The following is a 22,441-nucleotide window of genomic DNA, read 5'->3' on the forward strand; positions in this document are numbered from 1 at the left end:
ATACAAAACAGACCAATTACGGGTATTCCTAGCAAATCAAATTTGGTTGAGGTTTCAATTCAGCCCAGACTGAATTGGAAGAAGTTTAGTGTCATTGCATGCAAAATTTGATAAAATCCAGTCCTTTCATATCTTTTATTTTTCGATGGCTGAAATTACTTAAAATGGTTCATAATTACCACCCGCTGAAGGAAAATTGCATAATTTTGGTATCCAAATGCGTTGCAGCAGTCCCAATGTACTCCTCGTCATCAGAACCACAGTATTTTAAAGGAAAATAAGATAACGTTTGCAAAATGTCTTCCAGCAGGCTCTGCAAAATTCCCACAAAAGCATACTTCCATTAATCATCTAAAGGAAGAACAAGTTCCGATAGGTATAGATTTATAAGTTTAGCTGTAAACAGTTGACCGAGTAGACAATTATAACCTGCAGAATCTATATGCATGCTAGAGAGAAAATGGAGAGTTGACACTAAACATTATTTCCCACTTGAATCTCTTTAAATTGTCATGGAAGAACTGCAACAAGTGTAATACAGATTATTTTAAGCACCAAAAGTGGATGCAAGGGCTTTAATGGAGTGTGGTGATGAGCTTAGGTTTCTTTATGTCTCGAGGGCACGGCGCAGAAGCCCTTGAAATAGTCCTGGGGAGCCATTGGAGGAACCCTCTGGACTTTTGCAAATTGGACATGTGACTTCCGAAACATAAGGATATCTTTTGTAGGTTCGACACATGACACCCAGATCCCTATGGAATCTATGTACCGACCGCTCCTGCCATAGAAACCCACGATACTTCCTCCATGGATGGAGGATGTAAATGGCGTCCCTTCTTCCACTCCAAATGGCCCAAAGTTTCTTCTGTTGCTTTTGAATGACAGTGATCGGATCACTTGGCTCCCATTAAACTCAGAGTAGTGCCCGCTCACACTCACTAGAAACTCCTCTGGGTATTGCAGCTTTATCTGCATGGAATGCATGCAAAACTGGTAGGTAATAGGTATTGCTTTTGAATGTTCATGGAAATTAAGGTTTTTCATTGAAAATCACAAGATATTTGTAAGATGTTTGTAGTTTTAAGTTGTGTAAGTCATGCACACTCTATTTAAAAAAAATGGATAAATTTAAGATTTACATAAAAAAAATTATTTTTTTAATAGTAGATCACACTTTTTTCAAAGAGAGTGCGACAGTCCTAATTAATAAGATTAATAATATTTGAAAGTTTTTACACTATACATCATCCACATGACTTATCATGATTTGAAAGATTGAATTTTTAAAATTTATTTTTTAAATTAAATTATGTCACTTAAATGATGTGGGGTATAAAGAATTTCAAATAAAATTATTCTAATAATAATAAAAACTGAAATAGAGTGTCCTTTTATAATACTAACCTCGGCCGTTTTATAACCTCCTCCGCCTCCATGCTTTTCTGCTAAGACAGGCTTACCGTTCTTATCATAGAGCACACGAATGGAATCGATGCAAAGGGCATAAACCAGAGTGATTTCTCTCACTCCATGGTAGATCCCATCGTCCCAGCTGGCCCCACCATTTCCTCCCCACGGTCCCAGCGATAGTATGCTCTTCTTTTTCCCACTCCCACTTTCCTTTAAAAAAAAACCATTTTTCTCGTTGAAAATTCAAATGTTCAATATTTACAAAAATCTTTGAAAAAATGATGCAAAGGGCATAAACCAGTGTGATTTCTCTCAATCCATGGCAGATCCCATCGTCCCAGCTTGGCCCACCACATCCTCGCCATAGTCCCAACGACAGTATGCTCTTCTTTTTCCTACTCTCACGTTCCTCGTCACTTTCCTACAAAAAAAAAAAACCATTTTTCTCGTCAAGAATTCACATGTTCAAGATTTACAAAAATCTATGAAAAACGATGCAAAGTGCATAAACTAGAGTGATTGCTCTCACTCCATGGTAGATTCCATCGTCCCAGCTGGCCCCACGTTCCTTGCCACTTTCCTACAAAAAAAAAAAAATCATTTTTCTCGTCGAAAATTTCACTTGTTCAAGATTTATAAAAATCTATGAAAAAACGATGCAAAGTGCACAAACCAGAGTGATTGCTCTCACTCCATGGTAGATCCCATCGTCCTTGCTGGTCCCAAGTTCCTTGCCACTTTTCTACAAAAAAAAAAAAACCATTTTTCTCGTCGAAAATTCACTTGTTCAAAATTTTCAAAAATTCATGAAAAAAGGATGCAAAGGGCATAAACCAGAGTGATTTCTCTCACTCCATGGTAGATCCCATTGTCCCAGCTGGCCCCACGTCCCTTGCCAATTTCCTACAAAAAAAAAAACCATTTTTCTTGTCGAAAATTCACTTGTTCAAGATTTACAAAAATCTATGAAAAAACACAACCTTTTGAAAAACAGAATGAACAGTCGACACTTGTTGCTGGAACTCACGTTAATCAAAATTAATCCAAAAGGAGAGAAACATAAAACAAAAATAATCAAAGATAGAATGAAGTTATTGAATTCGAAACTACAGAAAATTTGATTCTTACCATGACAGGATTTGATATGACTGGAAACGAGAACAAGCGTACTGTAGAGCTTAACAGAGAGATGCTATGGGAGAATGGTGGTGGCAGTGTGTGGTAGGTGAAGAGAAATATGGTTTCCAATATATATGAGACAACCAATTCTCAAGTAGTGTAACAAAAGTACACTGGTCCAAGGACTCACTACCGTAAGATAGAAGAAAGATCAAACTAAAGGAAAAATGTATTCTTATTGATAGAAACAATACATCAATATAGAAAATAACTTGGGTAGGACAACATTTGAACAAGATAGAGGAAAGGTGAGCAAAACTAGATATCACTCTCTCTTTGGGAATATTTGGTGGGATATGAGGGAATGAATTGCTTGGAAGTTGGCCTAGGGTATATATAGGGGTGTGGAGATGGTTCTATAGCATTCTCACACTTATTCTAACAAGATAAGCATGAATTTTCATGAGTAAAAGAAGGGGTATGAATTTGCACACGAGAAATGATTAGGATTGCCTAGAAATGTGAAGGGTTGTATTGGAAGAAGTGATAGGTCTGAGTTCATAGAATGATATCAAGTATGTGAATAAAGGGTATGCGGTCAATATTATAGGAAATGGTGATCAGGTGTAATGGCTAGGAAGGAAATTAAGAGTGACATGTGTCATTCTACATGTGCAAGTGTGTCCAACACTCAAAGTATATATAAATACCTCACTACATTTCTCAAAGAAAAAATAAATGTACTGGATTCTAACTTTTAATATTTAACAAAATGATGCTATATATAGAGAACGAGTGGGACATCCTTTTTGGGAAGTATCAGATTCTGTTTGCGGCATCAGCTAAAGACTAGGAATCATGTTGTTTGCATAACACTATATTTTGGTTCCAAGTTGATAGGGGAGATCTTTTTCTGATTGAATTTGTAAAGGCAAAATGACAACTATCCAATTAAAACTTCTCAAATCCTCCAAATTATTCGACATACCTGTCGAAGATCTGACCTGCATGCAATACAAGAATGCGAGATCGACCCAGATAAAAGGAGGATATATTCAAGAGAAGGAAAGTCGTTTTTACTTGCTCGACTGGAACATATCGAAGATGAATAACATTCATTGTATAACATGATGGTGGGCATTGTTGCCTATCACAATTTTCTTTGGTTGCGGAGAGAATAAATGCAACTTTATCCAATAATGTGATGTGCCTACATTGCATTAATGAATTTATAAAAGCCTTTTATATGCGCAAATGCATGGGCATGTGTATGGCTATTTTGGCAATTGACATTGTTTCTTTAATAGAGTCGGATATATCATCCAATGTTCAATCTTATAGGACTGGACTATTGTTTAAATTTTGGCGATCACTTGTACCAATGAGCAAGTTAGGTTTTGCTCAAAGCAGGTGCCATTAAGGACTATTAACTCTTATTGGGTGATTGGTTCTATCCGGTTTGATGACTTATTATTAATTGATATGACTTATTATTAATTGAGAGCATATATTATTTTATATTTTATATGGTCAATTATAATAAATTAGATAAACATTATATCTTTGTCGTAAATATTATACACATGAGCAGCATGTGAAGACAGTTTCCGTTAGATTTGACGTTGCTAGTAGATGAAAGGGGGGATTAGTAAGTTTTGAAAGTAAACAGGTCAATTTTGATGCAATTACTAGTTTCAGGGACACATTGTGAATTAAGTGAAAGTTTGAGTAGGCAAAGTATAATTAACCCTTTATTTATTTCCTTCAACACAAATGCTCGCCACATTCCCCAATGTTTCAATGTGTCTCAAAACCTCGCATTTTCTCTCACATAGGCCCTGCAGACGATGAAATTCCCTTTCAAGGATTACGAAGAACTCTATACCTTGACGCTTGATAGCTTCTATCATTGTTGCATATGCCTTGAAGTGCTCCCCCATTGAAGGACCTCCTGTCCATAACCAGGAAATGAAATGATCATTATCCATAGGCAGCTTCACCTCATCATTATCACAATTGTTAGCAGTAGTAAAAGTATAGTTCCGCCATCCAACCCATTAATCTCTCCTTGCAACAATCGTTCATTGAAAAGGAGACGATAGAAGTCGCCGCTGAAAACTATATTCTCTTGAACGTCGTAGAGCCCTTGATCGCCTCTAACTTCCTCATTCGAAAGACACAAAGACAACTTAATCCGCAAGAAGCACCTAGATTTGCCAACCATTCAAGAACACGTTCAGGCCCTGAAACTTCCGACAAGCGCATCGAGACGAATGTCCAGTATCCGCAATTATAATCAAGTATTGACTCCGGAATATGATTTTGCAGCATTCCCAAGGTCAATCTCTACAACATTATGAGATGACTAGGAGCGTGTAGAATTCTAAGAAAGGATAGGATTGAAGTCTAATTTTATTTTCATGCTTAATATGAGTACACTAGTTTCTTTAAATAGTACAATGAGAGTAATCATCTGCATAATTTATGTATACATTTGAAATACAAATTCAAAACCTTGGATTTATGCAACTCCTTCTCGTGTGCAAGAGACTCGATAACAATTTGCAACTTTAGCTTGATCTTCGGTTGCCTCAGTATCTTTGGTTACCATAGTATCTTCGGTTACTGATGCTCCAATATGCCCCCACAATAGAAAGGGTAGTTCTTGCACTTGAATATTGTTACGCAATAGAGTAAAGTGAGCAGCATGCAAGGCTTTGGTAGGTAGGTCGGCCAGCTGATCTTTTGTTGACAAAAATGAAACCTCAAGTTTCTTTTGAAGGACTTGATCACGCACATAATGAAAATCAAATTCAATATATTTAGTCATAACATTAAACACTGGATTGGAAGAGAGATATGTGGCATCAATATTATCACACCATAGTTTTGGACAACTAGGTAATGAAAAATGCAAATCATGAAGCACAGATTGAGTTGCTGTTTACAACTCCACGAAATTAGTTTATGGCCATGAAAAACACAATAAGCACCAACACTTCGGTGATCATCACTGTCACCCACCCAATCAACATCACTAAACCCATGAAGGGTGTGATCATGTTGTTTTGTAAGTCGAAGGCCAAATGATATTGTATGTTTTAGATATCAGAGTATTCTTTTTACCACCTGCCAATGAGGATCATTAGGCTGATGCATAAACTTGTTTACACGATGAACACAATAAACAATGTCTGGACGGGTAAACCCAAGATAATGCAAGGCTCCCACCATGCTTCTATAAAGTTGTGGATCACTGAAATCCACACCTTCAAATTCCAAAAGATGGCAAGTAGTTAACATGGGTGTTGCACACGACTTCACTTTATCAAGATAAACTTTACATAGCAAATCAACAATATACTTTCTCTAGGTTAGAAAGAAATCACCCCATCATATAAAGCTTCCACCCCGAGAAAGAAAGATAATGAGAAATCATGGATAGTTTGCTTATCAAATGATCAATTGCCTTAAGATCCGAGCCAGTCACAATGATATCATTGACGTAAATGAGGATGATTAAGTGAAGCTGGTCTCGATGAAGGGTATATAGAGATGTATCTGCTTTAGAGCATTGAAAACCAAGTTGCTATAATTGATCAGTGAGTTGAGAAAACCAAGCCTGTGGGGCTTGTCGAAGACCATAAAGACTTTTTTGATTTGCACACATGGTTTGGATAATTGGGATGAATGAATCCCTACAGTTGATACATATAAACATTTTCTTGAAGAAATGCGTTTTGAATATCTAATTGCCGGAGTGACCAATTATTAGAGACTGCAAGAGAAATGACAAGGCGTATGGTGCTTGATTTTACCACTGGACTGAAGGTCTTAGTGAAACCAACACCCTTTTGTTGATGGAAGCCTTTCGCCACAAGGCGTGCCTTGAAATATTCAATGCTTCCATCTGCATTTCTTTTAACCTGATAGACCCATTTGTTTCCAACAAGATTGTACTCTGGTCATGGTGGAACTAAATCCCAAGGATACAAGGATTCAGATTAAGTGTCAATCGCCTGTGGTTTACTGCACTCGTTGGAGGATGTTGTGAAAGTTTGCACCAGGTGCAATGGTGTCTTTGCTGCTATAGCTACCTGCGAGACTTGAAAATACAGTTCGTGATTTCACTATTTCAAATTTTATTTTGCTTCTCTTCCATTGGATGTGTAATGATATTAACTCAGTAATGTTTCCTCAAAACTTTTCCAGTCACTATCTTGCTTGGATCCTCTTCTGCAGTGTTTGAGAACCTTTGCGAAAACAATTTGTGATTCCTCGAGGTAGAATTGAGAGAGATGTTTTTAATCCAGGACCTGGATGCAATTTTGTTTTTTAGTTGCTTGAAACTTGCCATTGTTGTGTGATGAAATAATGTTGAAGAAATTTGGACCCATCAAGTAGGGCTGTAACCCGACCAACCCGTTTTGTGTTTGGGTCTGACCTGACCCGGACCGGCCCGACCAAATATTGGAAGCACACGGAGGCAAAATTGCAAATCAGTTGTAGAACAAAACGCCCTTGCCCTCGAGGACGATGAATCGGGCAAACAACGTCATCCTCTGTATCAATAACTTTTGGGTTAATTTTGTTTGTCCCATTGTTGAGCTCAAACCAGTAATGGCTTAGGTTGGTGCTGTTCCGAACAATTTTTTGTTAAAAAATCTTCAATGGGTTGCTGATTCACTAAAGCAGCAACATTCTTTGGTGGGAACTCAACCACCAAGACCGAGATTTGATGCTTTGTACATATGGATGACTGTAAATGGACTGTGAAATTAAGGAAGAAGAGGATGGATAGTCTAAAGCATGTTCTTTTTTCTTCTGCCATGCACCCTTCTAACACAAGGAGGTACTCTCTGAAACCTCGAAGCTCAAGCCTCCTCAACCTCTACGTTTCCAATCTACTGCTACTAAGCCTCTGTATATGACCCAAATGCAGGCTGTTGACATTGGAAAGCAGCTGGCCGAAAAACATTTCATCAATCATGTGTTTGGGTAAGAATATCTACATTGAGTAAAAACAAGTATTATAATTTACATTTCATCAATCTCACTGGTAAATATTGCTACCGACAACGAGATCTCTGAGGTTTCCAAGATTTACAGCAAGAGCGAGAGTGTCAACCACTACCACGAAGAGAGACAAAGACAAAGAGACGAAGAGGTCCGCCAAAGAGTGAACAGAACTTCATCGGCGAAAGATTTTGGTCCCTCATACGCATTCAGAACCACTCACAAACCCCATCCATATTCAAAGAAGAAGAAAGCAGAGAGAAGCTCTTCATTTCAGCGGAGTGAGAATGGTGTAGACGGTTTCAGCAGGTTCAACCCGCAAGTTACTTCAACCCATTTTCTCGGGTCGGGCCGGGCCTCACAGACGGACCGGGTCTGAACCTTTTTTGCACAGCCCTACCATCAAGTACTCTTTTCCATGGTACTAAAACAAAGTCTTGTTTGAATTATTTTATCAAGTATGCTAGCTATAGTTTTGTTTGTCTTCATGGTTTAAATCCAGGTGGCTAAATTTCTCCTCCTTTGCCGTTGGCAGAGAGCTCAGGTTTGATGCAGGCTTGGTGGCAAACTATAGCATCATTTCTCTCTTTTTGGTGGGATGGAATTGCAAGATCAACTTTGTACAATTTTTGGTGCTGTCCTTACACTCCAGGACCCAGGGCTTTATATGCATGGCCGAAGTAATTATTCTTTAGTCTCAGAAGGTTCTACAAATGAATGGATAGCATGGTTCTCATCGTGATGTTCTGACTTTTCATGGAGGGAGTACCAAGTCTTAAAACCTTATGAGGTGTGAAAAACCAAGCCATTGAATCATGCATACAAAACAGACCAACGGGTATTCCGAGCAAATCAAATTTGGTTTAGGTTTCAATTCAGCCCAGACTGAATAAGTTTATCATCATTGCATGCAAAATTTGATAAGCTCTAATCTTTTCATACCTTTTATTTTCGATCACTGAAATTACTTCCAAAATTCTCACAAAAGCATACTTCCATGAATCCATCTAAAGGAAGAACATGATAGAACAAGTTTCGATAGGTATGGCTTATAAATTTAGCTGTAAACCGTTGACTGAGTAGACAATTTTAACCTGCAGAATCTATATGCATGCTAGAGAGGAAATGGAGAGCTAACACTAGGCATTATCTCCCACTTGGATCTCTTTAAATTGTCATGGAAGAGCTGCAACAAGTGTAATATAGATTATTTTAAGCACCAAAAGTGGATGCAAGGGCGTTAATATGGAGTGTGGTGATGAGCTTAGATTTCATGATCTCTGGGGGCAGAAGACCTTGTAACAGTAGTGGTGAGCCTTTGAAGGCCCTTCTGAACCCTTTGGAAGAGCTTCGCAGATTGGACACGTGACACCCAGAACCCTATGGAATCTATATACCAACCGCCCCTGCCATTGAAACCCACGATACTTCCTCCATCCATGGAGAATGTAAATGGCGTCCCTTCTTCCACTCCAAATGGTCCAAAGTTTCTTCTGTTGCTTTTGAATGACAGTGATCGGATCACTTGGCTCCCATTAAACACAGAGTAGTGCCCGCTCACACTCACTAGAAACTCCTCTGGGTATTGCAGCTTTATCTGTGCATGGAATGCATGCAAAACTGGTAAGTAAATAGGCATTGCTTTTGAATGTTCATGGAAATTAAGGTTTTTCATTGAAAATCGCAAAATAATTGTCAGTTTAAGGGTGTATAAGTAAGAATGAGTAAATTTAAGACTTATATAAAAAAAAAAATTGATTTTCTTAATAATAGATCGTACTTTTTTTTTTATCAAAGAGTTACCTCTTAAGAGTGTATTTAGCATTATTCTTTCCATTTAGCAGTTAATGCAGGCAATCCTAATTAATAAGAGCAGTATTATTTAAAAGCATTTACACCATACATTATCTACATAACATATTATGATTTGTAACATTTAAATTTTAAATTTTATTTTTCAAATCAAGTCATATAGATAATATGTGATGTAAAAAACTTTCAAATAAAATTATTTTAATAATAATAATAATAAAATCTGAATTAGAGTTTTTTATTTTAAATTAGAAGAGAAGGGTTCGGAGTCTTTTTATAATACTAACCTCGGCCGTTTTATAACCTCCTCCGCCTCCATGCTTTTCTGCTAAGACAGGCTTACCGTTCTTATCATAGAGCACACGAATGGAATCGATGCAAAGGGCATAAACCAGAGTGATTTCTCTCACTCCATGGTAGATCCCATCGTCCCAGCTGGCCCCACCATTTCCTCCCCACGGTCCCAGCGATAGTATGCTCTTCTTTTTCCCACTCCCACTTTCCTTTAAAAAAAAAACCATTTTTCTCATCGAAAATTCACATGTTCAAGATTTACAAAAATCTAGGAAAAAACACAACCTTTTGAAAAACAGAACGAACAGTCGAAACTAATCCAAAAGGAGAGAAACATAAAGCAAAAATAATCAAAGATAGAATGAAGCTATTGAATTCGAAACTGCAGAAAATTTGATTCTTACCATATGAATGGATATGACTGGAAACAAGGAGATGCTGACTGTAGAGCTTAACAGAAGAGCAGAGAGATGTTATGTGAGACTGGTGGTGGCAGTTTGTGGTAGGAAAATGATGCTAAATATAGAGAACGAGTGGGACATCACTCTCTCGTTTGAATATTCGGTGGGATATGAGGGAATGAATTGCTTGGAAGTTGGCCTAGGGTATATATAGGTGTTGGGAGATGGTTCTAGAGCATTCTTACACTTATTCTAACAAGAAAAGCATGAATTGTTATGAGCCCAAGAAGTGGTACGAATTTGCACAAGACAAGTGATTAGGATTGCTTAGAAATGTCAAGGGTTGAATTGGAAGAAGTGAGAGGTCTAAGTTATCAAGTATGTGAATGGTGAGTATGCGGTCAATATAGGAAATGGTGAGGTGTAATGGCTGGAAAGGAAAGTGTGAACATGCGTCATTCTACATGTGCAAGCGTGTCCAACACTCAAAGTATATAAACACCTCACTACATTTCTGAAAGAAAAAATAAATGTGGATTATAGAACATTACTTTTAATATTTAACAGAATGATGCTATATTTAAATATAGAGAACGGGTGGGACATCCTTTTTGGGAAGTATCAGATTCCGTTTGCAGCATCAGCTAAAGACTGGGAATCATGTTCTTTGCAGAACACTATATTTTGGTTCCAAGTTGATAGGGGAGATCTTTTTCTGATTGAATTTGTAAAGGCAAAATGACAACAGTCCTATTAAAACTTCTCAAATCCTCCAAATTATTCGACACGCCCGTCGAAGATCTGACCTGCATGCAATACAAGAATGCAAGATCGACCAAGATAAAAGGAGGATATATTCTAGAGAAGGGAAGTCGTTTTTACTTGCTCGATTGGGACATATCGAAGATGAGTGGCATTCATTGTATGACATGATGGTGGGCATTGTTGCCTGTCACAATTTTCTATGGTTGCGGAGAGAATGAATGCAACTTTATCCAATAATGTTCTGTGCCTGCATTCCAATGAATTTATAAAGCCTTATAGATGCGCAAAAGCATGTGCATGATGTGTATGGCTATTTTGGCAATTGACAGTGTTTCTTTAATAGAGCCGGAGATATCATCCAATGTTCAATCTTATAGGACTGGACTTTTGTTTAAATTTTGGCCATCATATGTACCAATGAGCAAGTTAGGTTCTGCTCAAAGCAGGTGCCATTCAAGACTATTAATTCTTACTGGGTGATTGGCTCTATCCGGCTTTTCTACTGTTGGGAACCAAAATACATTTTCTTTGGGCTGGTATGATAGGATTACTTGGGTTGGGAAAGTTTTGAGATCATAAGAAGATTGTGGGTGGCCAAACTAATGCAAGAACTAGTAAACCAGATAGGAGGGAGGGAAATATAATGCATATGGGGGAAAAAGGGTCGTCTTTGTCATTGGATGTGTAGCAGGAGCAGAGCAAATACTCAAAAACAGCAAGAAAAACAAACCAGAATGAAAGGGAAAACGTTGTTATTGTGTCACATGCACATGACCCCACGTTCTCTAGATAACTATCATCCTTGAGATGTGTCTATGCCTTCTGTGGTAAAACTCTGTAACTCTTTGCCAAATACTAGCAGGTTACTCATGTGCATAGATTAATTCTAGTCAACTTCAGGTGTTTCAGAGGGCTTCGGTTGTTCAATTTCACTGAATTTCTTATCTGATCTGACACTTTGAGCCTGAGCAAGACTTTCCAATCGAAACAATTGAAACAGACACCACTTAAAGGCAAGGATGCTTGTTCAAGTTCATGATTTCTCATCCAATTTGACACTCTGACCTCGAACAAAATCTGTCCAATTAAATTTACCGAAATAGATACCACTGAAAGGCAAGTGTTCAGGTCCAGATTTCTCTGGCTGCTGCTCACTTGAATCAAATTATTCACCAGATTCAGAGGAGACAACAGGCACACCCTCACCTACATTCTTATTTTGCTCAGCAAGACGTTTTTGTTTAGCCTCGTTCTCAAATTGCCTCTGAAGCTCCATGTTGTCATCAAGCTTTCTTTGCATCTCCTCAAAATCATGCATAGGTTCCTCTTCCCGTTGCTTCGATACATCAGTCGTTACAGGAAAATCAACAGCAGGATCACTATGATTTCCACCATGGGCAGCAGTACAGCAGCTGAAGCACAACACAGGGGAAAGCACATTGAACATGATTTTATGCCTAAAAATGGGAGCATGTATGGCAACAAATTTACACAATGGACAGGTATCTTGGCCAAAAAAAGAAAAGAAGTTCCAGCAGGTATCATAGTAAGAACAAAACAAAGACTTACACTATTGCCGCCTTTTCTGGATAGCAGGGATGCTGGTCCTCACTACCATCGGTTGTCTGCAGGGCAGAAACTAAATATTGTTAGGACGTAGATTTTATCTAGATGACCACTATTGTTACCAAAAAAAGAACAAGCCCAGAAATGACAACCTTTAGGATCCTTAAACCTTTGTAAGAACTTTGACTTTCCCTGTCCTTGTCTTGCATTAACAGCTCCTTTGTTAAGGGTCCTTGATATCATGTTGAAGATCTTTTAACAAAGCCTCAGTTGCTGCACTGGACTTGTCTGCAGCATCTTTGTCAACCAGATCCTTCAGGTGTGCCTAGAAAGGAGAGATTATCCTCAAGTCATCAAAACATACAGAGACAAGAAGGTAAGAACATAGAATAAAACAGGCAAGAGAAGTCAATTCGAACCTGCATATATGACTTCAACAGGAGCACAAAAATAACGCGATTGCCAAGAACAGATACCATCCCGAGTTTCAGCTCCGTCCGCCGTATGGCAGCATTTGTCGGCAGCATTGTGGCATCCAGTTTGTAAAGCTGCAATACTTAACACGGTGAAACCAAGCGTTCTTTCATAATCAAACGATTTAGAAATGTGACAGTCAATAAACGACATATTTAGCATTAATGAGTAGCTTCGTATGAATGAGAGACAGGAGACAAGAGGAGGAGAACTATAGAGAAAGACATGAAGTTTCATTAATAACTTGGAACGATTAACATGTTCATAAATATTCCACGAATCAATTGAAAGAGGCTGTTAGATTGTCTAGTTGGGCTGTTAGATTATCTCACAAAAAGCCCTATAAAATCCATTTTTTAAATTTCTCTAAAAAGTTATAGAAATTTACAAGAAAATGTTATATTCAAACATCCTCCGACTTTTTTTAATCGACTTTAATATCCTTCGCATCAAATACATCCCAATAGTTCAGGTTATGGCTATTTTTTAATGGTTTATTTTGCATCATTTTTTTATTCATAGATTTTTTTTTTCATAAATAGCAATAAAACTGAGAGGAACACAAGAACGTATCGTTGTGTTTTTTTTTTTTTTTTGGCAAAATGCTTGGGTCCCAATAATTTATACCGATGTTTTTTTTTTTTTTACTTAATGATTAAAGAAATGTTATTTTAATGATGTGATTTTTGTAAATGTCAGCTACACCCGGGTGTAGCACGACTCGTCTTTTCCGATCAAGCAAGGTAAGTAGAACTAGAAGTGATTCTTGCTCGAATTGTCTCATGCATCCGATGAAAGGGTTCGGCTTACTTCTTCACATCATCATGTATGATTCTACATTGATCTCAAAAATAAAAAAGGTAAAAAAAAAAAAAAAAAAAAAAAACACATTGCAGGAGAATATTTTTTGAGAAATTGATGGGTTTAATGGATAATTAAATGAATAAAATGTGAGAGGCCATCTAAGACACCAAAAATTGGCCAGTTAATTAAACATCAAAACCAATGAAAAAGAAGAAGAAGAGTATACTAAAAAGGGGCATAAAATAATTCCACCCCACTGATTTCCACCTCCACACTTCTTCTCCACCTGAGCTAATAATCTATTTCCAATAGCAAAATTGTAAGGAAAGAATCAGATTACACAAACCCGATTTGGTGCCTACAAGTTGATGAGAACTATTGTTACAAATAGAAATCAGCAAAGTTCCAACAGGCAAACACACTCAATGTGAGGTGTGTGCGGGAACATATCCACCGGCTGTAGGCTCTTCAGCCTGTAACCACCTTTTATATTTTTCTCTATCTGCACAACAAAAGATTTTCAAACGATCAAATGTCTGGAAACCAACAAAAAAAAAGAGTCCAAAAAACTGATGCATACCACGCCATGACATAGATAATCAAGGTCACGTGCACACGTGGCAGGATTACACGATACATAGACTACGCGTGGTGCCTTGAGCTTTAGTAGAAATTTAATCAACTTCATGTGCATGCCTGGACGGTTTGGATCTGCATGATTTCATACATCAAAACAAAGCAAAACAATACTGTGCATGCTCATCAAAAGTGAAAACCAGAAAATGTAACTAAAGGCATCAAAGCCAAAGGTGCACCATATAAGTAAACGAGGATAATTGACACATAACGATGCAAGATGTTTCCCTTCAGACAAAATAGGTACGGTGTCTTGACTTCTAATGCTCCGTGAAAATTGGTTCTGCGTGTTAAATGACTATGGGGCCAATTCAGTCAAAATGAAGCTAAGGTGCAAGATGGAATTGCAAGTTGATGGATCATAATCAATATCCCCAAGTTTACTTGCAACTAAAACGTGTTTCTATATCATGTATTTGGAACCAAATCTAAAGGGTGACCAGTAGCGTTACATGTTTTATGCTTATAAAATAGTACATGTTTTAGGGAAATAATTGAAGTCTGTAGCCTCCAACTAAACAGACAGTGAAGCTTTATTTTCATTTTAGAACTTATTGATGTGCGTCAAGGCTAATTGTGATATTGTAACTTTTTTCTCCCTCCCCCCCCACCCCCAAGAAAAAAACCCTGGCTCCACAGCTGGAAATAGAAGTTTCGAAATTGCATTGACACTAAAATTATGAAAAATTAGATGAATCTACATTGAGGGAGGCATCAGAATAACCTGAAATGACAATGTCGGGCTTAGGAAAATTGTTGCCAAAACTTTCATCAATTTTATTCAGATCCCCCTGGACAAATGTGGCATTGTGGATTCCATTCAGCTTGGCATTCAAGCGAGCATCTGCAATGGCTTGAGCAACTACTTCATATCCATAAACATGTCTGACCCTGACAAATCAAGAAAATGAAGGCAAAATGTGTCAGACTCACAATACTTAGGAAAAAAAAAAAAAAAGCATGAGAAAAGAGAGGTTTACCTTTGGGCAAGAGTCAGACCAATGGTGCCAGTCCCGCAAAACAGGTCAAGAACAACTTCTGATCCATCCCCTCTAAGACCAGCACAATCTTCTATGAGCTTATACAATACCTCTGCCTAAACAGTGAAAACACGTTTACTTATGAATTATCAACAAAGCAAACTGGGAAAATTGAGCAAGAACTTTTAGTAGAAAATTGGGCAAGACCTTGTAGTAAAATAGTATGAAAGCAAGAATGGACTGGGTAATGTATCAATTTCAGTAGGCATACCTGCCGAGTGTTTGTCTGGAAGAAAGAGTTAGCTGATATTTGGAACGTGAGCCCCCTTAAGATCTCTGTGATGGTAGATTTTCCATACAAAGTGTATTCTTCCTCCCCAACTGAAGTGCTACCAATAGAGGTATTTACATTGTTCATTATGCTTACCTATTGGCCATTCAACAAATAAAAAGTTCAACAAGAAGAAGATGGGTAAAGTATGTCTTAATAAGCCATGACACAGTACTGGAAAAATGAGAAAGAAAGGTAGCCAATCTTAACAAAGAGACCTCCAAATGCCCACACCTCTCCCACCGAAAAAGAGAGAAGGAATCATCATGGCTAAGGAATCATCATTTACTCAGTCTTTTGGGCATCAACGGATCTTAATTGGTACCGATCCAACCCAACAATAGAAAAAAAGAGACTTGAGGAAATTGACTACACTAGAAGTTTGTTTGCTCCAGAAGTAAAACACAACCATTGTATATGGGAATAAAATGATGTTAAAAATATTTCTTACGAACCACTTCAGGAACAGGTGATATTTTATCAACTAGGGGCCCCAGCAGCTCAGGCTTGTAAGACGAGGTCACAAAATTGACCATAAGTTCAGGCAGACCAGTCTTCACATCCCTGGAATAAAATAAAGCAATTATGCTAAAACCATCATATGATTGAATCATAACCGTTATATTAAAGGGAAAACAAAGTTTGCAATGACAATATTAAACCCATGAACAAACCAAGAACAAGATATGCTGAACCCATTTGTGATTGAAGACCCAAAGTATAAAAGAAATAAAAGAAAAGAAAATTCTAATGGCATACTTATATCTACAATTTTGATCAAACATTCAACAAATAGAGTGAAGACCCATACCAAGGCACAGGTAAGGGGTGCTAAAATTTCAAATTCCTTTTTGCCAATTGGTTAGGAAAATATTTTCAACTGATAGTTTTCCAATTTAGCGCCTGATCATATTCCTCATGTATGTTGCATCAATTTCTTATTTACATTTGCATAATAAGACTATCAACAGACTACCTAAGTGTGTTTTGACACATTTTAGCTTCTGTTCACACTTCACAGTTCTTCGTTCTTAGTAATGCCCATGATAAGTAAGATCTTACCATCGCATTGTTGAATATACAATCTTTGAAGGCCATCTTACTACGTTTTGAAGCGGTATCCGGGTTGAAGGTTAATCTTGCCAAGACGGAGATGGTTGCGGTTGGCGATGTCAGCAATATTAGAGAGTTGGCGAATATTTTGGGATGTGGGGTTGCTTCGTTGCCATTGAAGTACCTTGGTCTACCGTTGGGGGCTTCTTTCAAAGCAAAGACAATTTGGGAGGGGGTGCTGGAAAATTTTGAGTGTAGGTTGGCCGGGTGGAAAAGGTTGTATCTCTCTAAAGGGGGGCGAATCACACTTATGAAGAGTACCTTATCCAATCTCCCCACATATTACTTATCTTTATTTCCCCTCCCCGCAAGTATTGCTTATAGAATAGAGAAATTTCAACGGGATTTTTTGTGGAGTGGGTTAGGAGATGAGCATAAGTTCCATCTAGTAGGGTGGGAAAAGGTATGTTCCCCTTTGAGAGACGGTGGATTGGGGGTCCGGAATGTGAGGGCGTTCAATAAGGCACTATTAGGGAAATGGTTGTGGCGTTATAGCCATGAGAGGGGGGCTTTATGGAAAGGGGTGGTGGATATGAAGTATGGAAGTGAAAGTGGGGGTTGGTGTTCTAAAGAGGGTAGGGGGACATATGGAGTGGGGCTATGGAAGTTTATTCGAAAAGGATGGTGCTCTTTTGCTAGTAATACTCGATTGCGTTTGGGGGACGGTAGTAGGATCAGCTTTTGGCAAGATGTGTGGTTGGGAGACACGGCCTTGAAGGATGCTTATCCTATGATTTTCAGAATTGCACGGGAAAAAGAAGCTATGGTGGCTGACTTGCGGGTTATTAACCAAGGCACACAGGAGTGGATTATCAACCTCACTCGGGATGCACACGATTGGGAAGTGAATGAGCTGGTGGGATTTCTGAGCATGCTGTACAACATTACCACTGCTGCCACTTTGGAAGATACGATGGTATGGTGCCCCTCTAGGAAAGGGAAATTTTCGGTAAGCTCTTTTTATGAGTCCATTAATAAGCACCAAAGGCATATTTTCCCTTGGAAGAATATCTGGAGGACTAAAGCACCGACAAAGGCTGCATTTTTTGTATGGACGGCGGCTCTAGGGAAGATTCTGACCTTTGATAATCTTAGAAGACGTGGCCTCATTATTATGGACTGGTGCTGTTTGTGCAGAAAAAGTAGGGAAACGGTGGACCATTTACTTCTTCATTGTGAGTTTGCTCGAGATATCTGGACTAATTTTTTCAGTAGAATGGGTTTAGCATGGGGGATGCCGGGTAGGGTGGTTGACTTGTTAGCAAGCTGGAATGGGATCTCAGGAACATCACAAATTGCAGCAGTATGGAAGATAGTTCCTATATGTATTTTCTGGTGTATTTGGAACGAACGTAATGAGAGACTTTTTGAGGATCATGAACGCTCTTTGGAAGAGTTTAGGAGCTTTTTCTGGAAGACTTTGTTTGTGTGGGCCATTGCTCTTGATTTGAATGGTCTTAGTTTTCATGATTTCCTTGTAACTGTTTCGAGTTCCTAAACCGGTGTATTCACATATATACTTCTAGTGTACCTGGGCTATGCCTCTTTCATATCAATAAAATAACTTATTACTTATAAAAAAAAAAAAGCATTGTTGAATAAAGCTCATATGTTTAAAGTATATGTACCTTCACTTGTACCAATGCAGGTGTAATGAAAAGAATTACATCAAGTTAAAATATAGGAAATAGAAAAGACCTGGTTATAAAACGTAAAGGCAGAAGTTACAGAATGCACAGTACCTTCCAGTTCTTAGCATTAAATGCTTAAGAAATCCAGCATGAGAGTGAACATTGTAAGCAGAAAGACCTAGTTGTGGATCTCTCCAACAATCTTGGATAGCTGCAAGAACCTATATATCAGAAATGCAAGTCAAACAGTCGGGAAAGAACAACTTTCTAACAAATTTCACTGACGAAGTAAAAACGTAATGTCAAATAATCTAGTATCCGCCAAATACTAATTCAAATAATAAATAAGGTGCAAATTTTGAGCTAAACAATAGCAGATGAAGAAGAAAAATTTGTAAAAATCATGGCACAGGAAGTGATAGAGTAATTGCAAAAACCCATTGCAGAGAAAGTAGGTAGCACTAGGAATTCATTAGATATTGAAGGATATACAACCCATTTCCAAGCAAGCTAAAATCTTGGTAATATAAAGCAATTCATTCAAGAAATTTTTATCTTCTTAGCAGAAAAAGATGAAGATGCATAGTTTTGCAAGCGCATCCTACACTAGCTTACAAATTGTCATGCACAGAACATTGCAATAAACCTTAAGAAATAACCAGCATTTATAATAGGTCTTCATTGCTTTCATTCATTTATTTACAGGTAAAAATAAAGCAATTCATTGCCTTCATTCATACCCTGAAACTTCTATGCAAGGAAAGAATCCTGGCTCTGCAGTTGGAAATTTCCAAAATATGCTAAGAAATTTATCTAAGAAGTTATTTTTTAATAGCATCTAATAACCCAAAGAAAATATAACACACCATATTGGCAGGCTCACTTTGCAGTAAGCACTTGTTGACATTCAGGACCTTGTCAAAAAAGCCAGGAGCATGAAGTCCCAGTGCATAACTCTCATTACCATCTTGTTTCTCTGATAATGATTCCGTAGGTAACCATTCGTGAGAACCAAAGGAGAATTCCATCTGCAGAAGCACAAAAGTGGCAGCTAAGATATTTTAAAATTTTCAAATAATCTACTCACACACTTTTTTTTCACTAAGTATATGACAGTTATGGATTCTAACATTGATAGGGATATCGAGTTGGAGTGAATGATGAAATTGAAACAGGAGATACAGACATAACATGGTTGGGAGTTGGCATAGTTAGCGATTATCAGATGCATAGCTCTCATTACACTAAAGCTTCAACTTTTTTAATCTAATGGTGTATATTACAAACTCGTACCATTATTTAGCTTAAGAATCCTACATTTAATCTTTAAATAATGGCATGCCTTTCATATACTTGATTTCTAACAATGAATTAGTGATCAATTAACGAGCCAACAAATTAAACAAGTGAACTCATCCTACTTATAGTTTGAGAGTACCCTCCTTCAGACAAAAGCACCTATAATCAAACAAAACTATAGGAGTATGTGTTTAATTTTCTAGTACAACATTATTCACTATCTGGCAAAAATCTTGCCAAGTGCTCTACTCTAAATAAGAGATATTTTAAAGGTGCTAAAGTGCGAATAAAACTAGATGAATTAATGGATTCAGGAAAATTTAAGGCAACAAAATTGACAAGGTTTATGTTCAGCTCTAACCTTGTTCCTATAGTGGAACTGGATATCACAGGGAACAATTGGCTTCATGATGTCAAGGGATTCCAGTTCCTTACTAGAAAACATGCCGACATGTGTCACCAACTCTAGGACTTGTTGTTCCTTGGCACTAAGCTGAGCCTCATAAGAGAGGTTTTGCGTTTTACATCCTCCACAATAGGAAGAATACTCACAAGGGGCATCAACAAAGTCCCAGTGAGGAGATATTGTCTTTAATTTAGTCACCTGCACTTTTTACAAAATTGAAAAGTGAAAAATTATATGTCACTACATATTTCAAAAAAGGCAAAAACAGAAACATTGAACCAATGTGAGGAAGGTAGGATAGATAAACATGTCCCACTATTCAGAGTTGCACACCTGTCACTAAAATATAGAATTGATGCAGTGGCGCCACTATTCGAAGTTGCATGTCTATCACTATTAAATAATTTTTTTATAGGTTACTCTATCACTATTAACTTCCAGTGAACACCCCCCCCCCCAACCGGCCCCACCCCAACCCGGTTGGCATTCTGGACAGATTACTAAAGGGTTATAAGCACAAGGACAGAACCTTTATAGACACTTAATAACCATAATAATACTGCCATAGATTGATCTGATTTTTAACACTGACTGGCTCTCACAAAAGCTTAGAAGAACCAAAAATTAAAATAGAAACAAAATACTTTTTGGTTGTTGTGACACATCAAATTGATTTCATCATCAGCTTTGATACCAAACACATATATTAATATACCATGAAAAAATGAAAAAGAAAAAACTGCATACGTTAAGATGCTCAAGTAACATATCAGATAAAGAACATCCAAGATAGAAGTGCAATAATGTAATGCTTGCTTCACTTCTAGGGCTTGCAATTGTTGACATGAATTTGGCACGAACCTAATACGAAATTAATAGTTTTAGGTTAAAGGATTTGACCTGTTTAATTAAATGGGTTGGGTTAGGGTTGACTCGTTTACAATCCGAACTCGATTTTTGAAGAGAAATAACCCTAGCATGTGACATATACAACTGCCATTTTTTTTTTTTTTTGTCACAAAACGCGAGCCTAACATGAACCCAACTCAAAATTAGACTGTTGGGGTTGAGGATCTGACCGATTTAATTTTGGCTTGGCTCATATACAACACGAACCCAACTTGACACGACCCAAGCTCAACAGAACTTTGCAAAGTGTCAGCTCTAGTCAGTTTCAGCAGCCAAGCTCCAGTTAGGCAGTTATTAATCCAATCACCAATGGTTCCCAGATGAGCCTTATGGGAGAGCCACGTTCCCAATTCCATAGTTAAGTTTTAGATCTTGCGAGGGTTAAGTGAAAATCCATATCATATAAAATTGCATCCTTCAAGACCTAGGGAGGAAAAAAAGATGAAGCAACTGAACCGTAGAGACTGAATTCAGCAAAGCTGTAAGGTCTCTCCAGACGATAAATCCATAAACCATCACCACAATAAACGATAATTCTTAATCGAGTATTGAACACAGAAAAATGATTAGATCCAAATTTTCATTCTGATTTCCTTTTGATTTAATCTAATTTATCAGGAGAACAAGACCCAGAACAACAATTCCCATTTCCACCCCTCAATTTCTTCAGCACCTATGCAATCCCCATAAACCGTTACTGATTTACTAAACCTGAATTTAAATGTTTAGACCAATTGATGTCAGACTCTTATTCAACCACAATAGTCATCTTGGTCTAGCATTTGGCTTAAAATCCTCTCTCACATAAACACTCATAAAAACAATCGAACCCGGACATGCCCGCTCTCCCCTTAGACGTCCAAACTCAAAACCAAAAAAGGAAAATGAGACCCGACGAGTTATTTTCCCCCTTACTGATTACTTCATTTTCTCAGAAACCAAAAGGAGCCTGAAAAATACCTCCGCATAGTTTTCCTTCTTGCGAGTGACACGCCCAATGAATCGCTCACCTGGAAGTGCACGGTCGCACATGACAACGAACCCGGTGTCCGCCACCTTGCAAAGACCTTTCCCCTTAAAAGCCAGGGACTCGCATAGAAGCTCCAAGGTCTGGCCTCGTTTCGGGAAGTATGACTTGTTGGACTTACTGGGCTTGGAGGCGCTAGGCTGTGGAGCCTCGGCCGAGTCCTCGGCCATTGAGGAAGAAGATAGAGAGGCGAAGGTTGAAGAGGGACGACGATTTAGGAGCCATGGGCGCGCAGTGGTGAGGCTCCTGAGCCCATGGCTCGGCAGAGTCGCCATTCTAGGCGCTTTGTAAGCTCTAGACTCCTTAGTCGTGGGGGAAGGAAGAAAGGCGGTGCCTTTGGCAGCTGGTCCGCTGGACTGGGATAGAGAGTAGTTTGGTCATTGAGTCTTCGTATTTGCAAATGAGAAATGATATTTACTGTTTCTTGGTGCGTCTCGTCGCTAATTTT

General features: G+C 38.1%; 4 protein-coding genes across 7 annotated transcripts; all 4 read right to left on the reverse strand.

The window, feature by feature from the left end:
• Window positions 1–321: 321 nt before the first annotated feature.
• LOC109007892 (jacalin-related lectin 19-like) lies at window positions 322–3,101 on the reverse strand. 4 transcript variants are annotated; one of them, XM_018987768.2, is made up of 7 exons: window positions 2,539–3,098; window positions 2,245–2,313; window positions 2,084–2,152; window positions 1,940–1,990; window positions 1,709–1,831; window positions 1,405–1,620; window positions 322–969 (listed from the first exon to the last, which is right to left on the reverse strand). In XM_018987768.2, exons 1-7 carry the CDS (start codon window positions 2,539–2,541, stop codon window positions 598–600), a joined length of 903 nt encoding a protein of 300 aa, XP_018843313.1. In that variant the 5' UTR covers window positions 2,542–3,098; the 3' UTR covers window positions 322–597. The 4 variants fall into 4 exon arrangements, with proteins under 4 accessions (XP_018843313.1, XP_018843317.1, XP_018843316.1 ...); XM_018987772.2 differs by lacking the exon at window positions 1,940–1,990 and having other exon boundaries at window positions 2,102–2,152; window positions 2,539–3,101; XM_018987771.2 differs by lacking the exon at window positions 2,084–2,152 and having other exon boundaries at window positions 2,539–3,100.
• Window positions 3,102–8,465: 5,364 nt separating this feature from the next.
• Window positions 8,466–10,385, reverse strand: LOC109007894 (jacalin-related lectin 19-like). The gene is made up of 3 exons (XM_018987780.2): window positions 10,056–10,385; window positions 9,645–9,860; window positions 8,466–9,142 (listed from the first exon to the last, which is right to left on the reverse strand). The coding sequence occupies exons 1-3, from the start codon at window positions 10,056–10,058 to the stop codon at window positions 8,810–8,812; spliced, it is 552 nt and encodes a 183-aa protein (XP_018843325.2). The 5' UTR covers window positions 10,059–10,385; the 3' UTR covers window positions 8,466–8,809.
• Window positions 10,386–10,920: 535 nt separating this feature from the next.
• LOC109007890 lies at window positions 10,921–13,007 on the reverse strand. Its single transcript, XM_018987764.2, has 4 exons — window positions 12,803–13,007; window positions 12,536–12,708; window positions 12,387–12,442; window positions 10,921–12,229 (listed from the first exon to the last, which is right to left on the reverse strand). The coding sequence occupies exons 2-4, from the start codon at window positions 12,590–12,592 to the stop codon at window positions 11,983–11,985; spliced, it is 360 nt and encodes a 119-aa protein (XP_018843309.1). The 5' UTR covers window positions 12,593–12,708; window positions 12,803–13,007; the 3' UTR covers window positions 10,921–11,982.
• A 755-nt stretch (window positions 13,008–13,762) lies between these two features.
• Window positions 13,763–22,378, reverse strand: LOC109007889 (uncharacterized RNA methyltransferase CT0009). Its single transcript, XM_018987761.2, has 10 exons — window positions 21,927–22,378; window positions 20,013–20,255; window positions 19,219–19,380; window positions 18,464–18,573; window positions 16,064–16,172; window positions 15,549–15,704; window positions 15,278–15,393; window positions 15,022–15,188; window positions 14,242–14,372; window positions 13,763–14,163 (listed from the first exon to the last, which is right to left on the reverse strand). The coding sequence occupies exons 1-10, from the start codon at window positions 22,266–22,268 to the stop codon at window positions 14,056–14,058; spliced, it is 1,644 nt and encodes a 547-aa protein (XP_018843306.1). The 5' UTR covers window positions 22,269–22,378; the 3' UTR covers window positions 13,763–14,055.
• Between the last annotated feature and the right edge of the window lie 63 nt (window positions 22,379–22,441).

The sequence above is a fragment of the Juglans regia genome, chromosome 12 (assembly GCF_001411555.2).
Source record: "Juglans regia cultivar Chandler chromosome 12, Walnut 2.0, whole genome shotgun sequence".
NCBI lineage: Eukaryota > Viridiplantae > Streptophyta > Magnoliopsida > Fagales > Juglandaceae > Juglans > Juglans regia.

Coding starts and splice junctions, on each gene's coding strand:
- LOC109007892 (XM_018987768.2), bottom strand. Junction 2,153..2,244: donor GAGTGAGAGAAATCACTCTG/GTTTATGCCCTT, acceptor TTTTTTTTGTAG/AAAAGTGGCAAGGAACTTGG. Junction 1,621..1,708: donor GATTGAGAGAAATCACACTG/GTTTATGCCCTT, acceptor TTTTTTTTAAAG/GAAAGTGGGAGTGGGAAAAA.
- LOC109007894 (XM_018987780.2), bottom strand. Junction 9,143..9,644: donor GAGGTTATAAAACGGCCGAG/GTTAGTATTATA, acceptor TTCCATGCACAG/ATAAAGCTGCAATACCCAGA.
- LOC109007890 (XM_018987764.2), bottom strand. CDS start 12,592: ATGCAAGACAAGGACAGGGAAAGTCAAAGTTCTTACAAAGGTTTAAGG. Junction 12,443..12,535: donor AAGGTTTAAGGATCCTAAAG/GTTGTCATTTCT, acceptor TCTGCCCTGCAG/ACAACCGATGGTAGTGAGGA. Junction 12,230..12,386: donor CCAGAAAAGGCGGCAATAGT/GTAAGTCTTTGT, acceptor GTTGTGCTTCAG/CTGCTGTACTGCTGCCCATG.
- LOC109007889 (XM_018987761.2), bottom strand. CDS start 22,268: ATGGCGACTCTGCCGAGCCATGGGCTCAGGAGCCTCACCACTGCGCGC. Junction 15,705..16,063: donor TATCACCTGTTCCTGAAGTG/GTTCGTAAGAAA, acceptor AATGGCCAATAG/GTAAGCATAATGAACAATGT. Junction 14,164..14,241: donor ATTATCTATGTCATGGCGTG/GTATGCATCAGT, acceptor TTTGTTGTGCAG/ATAGAGAAAAATATAAAAGG.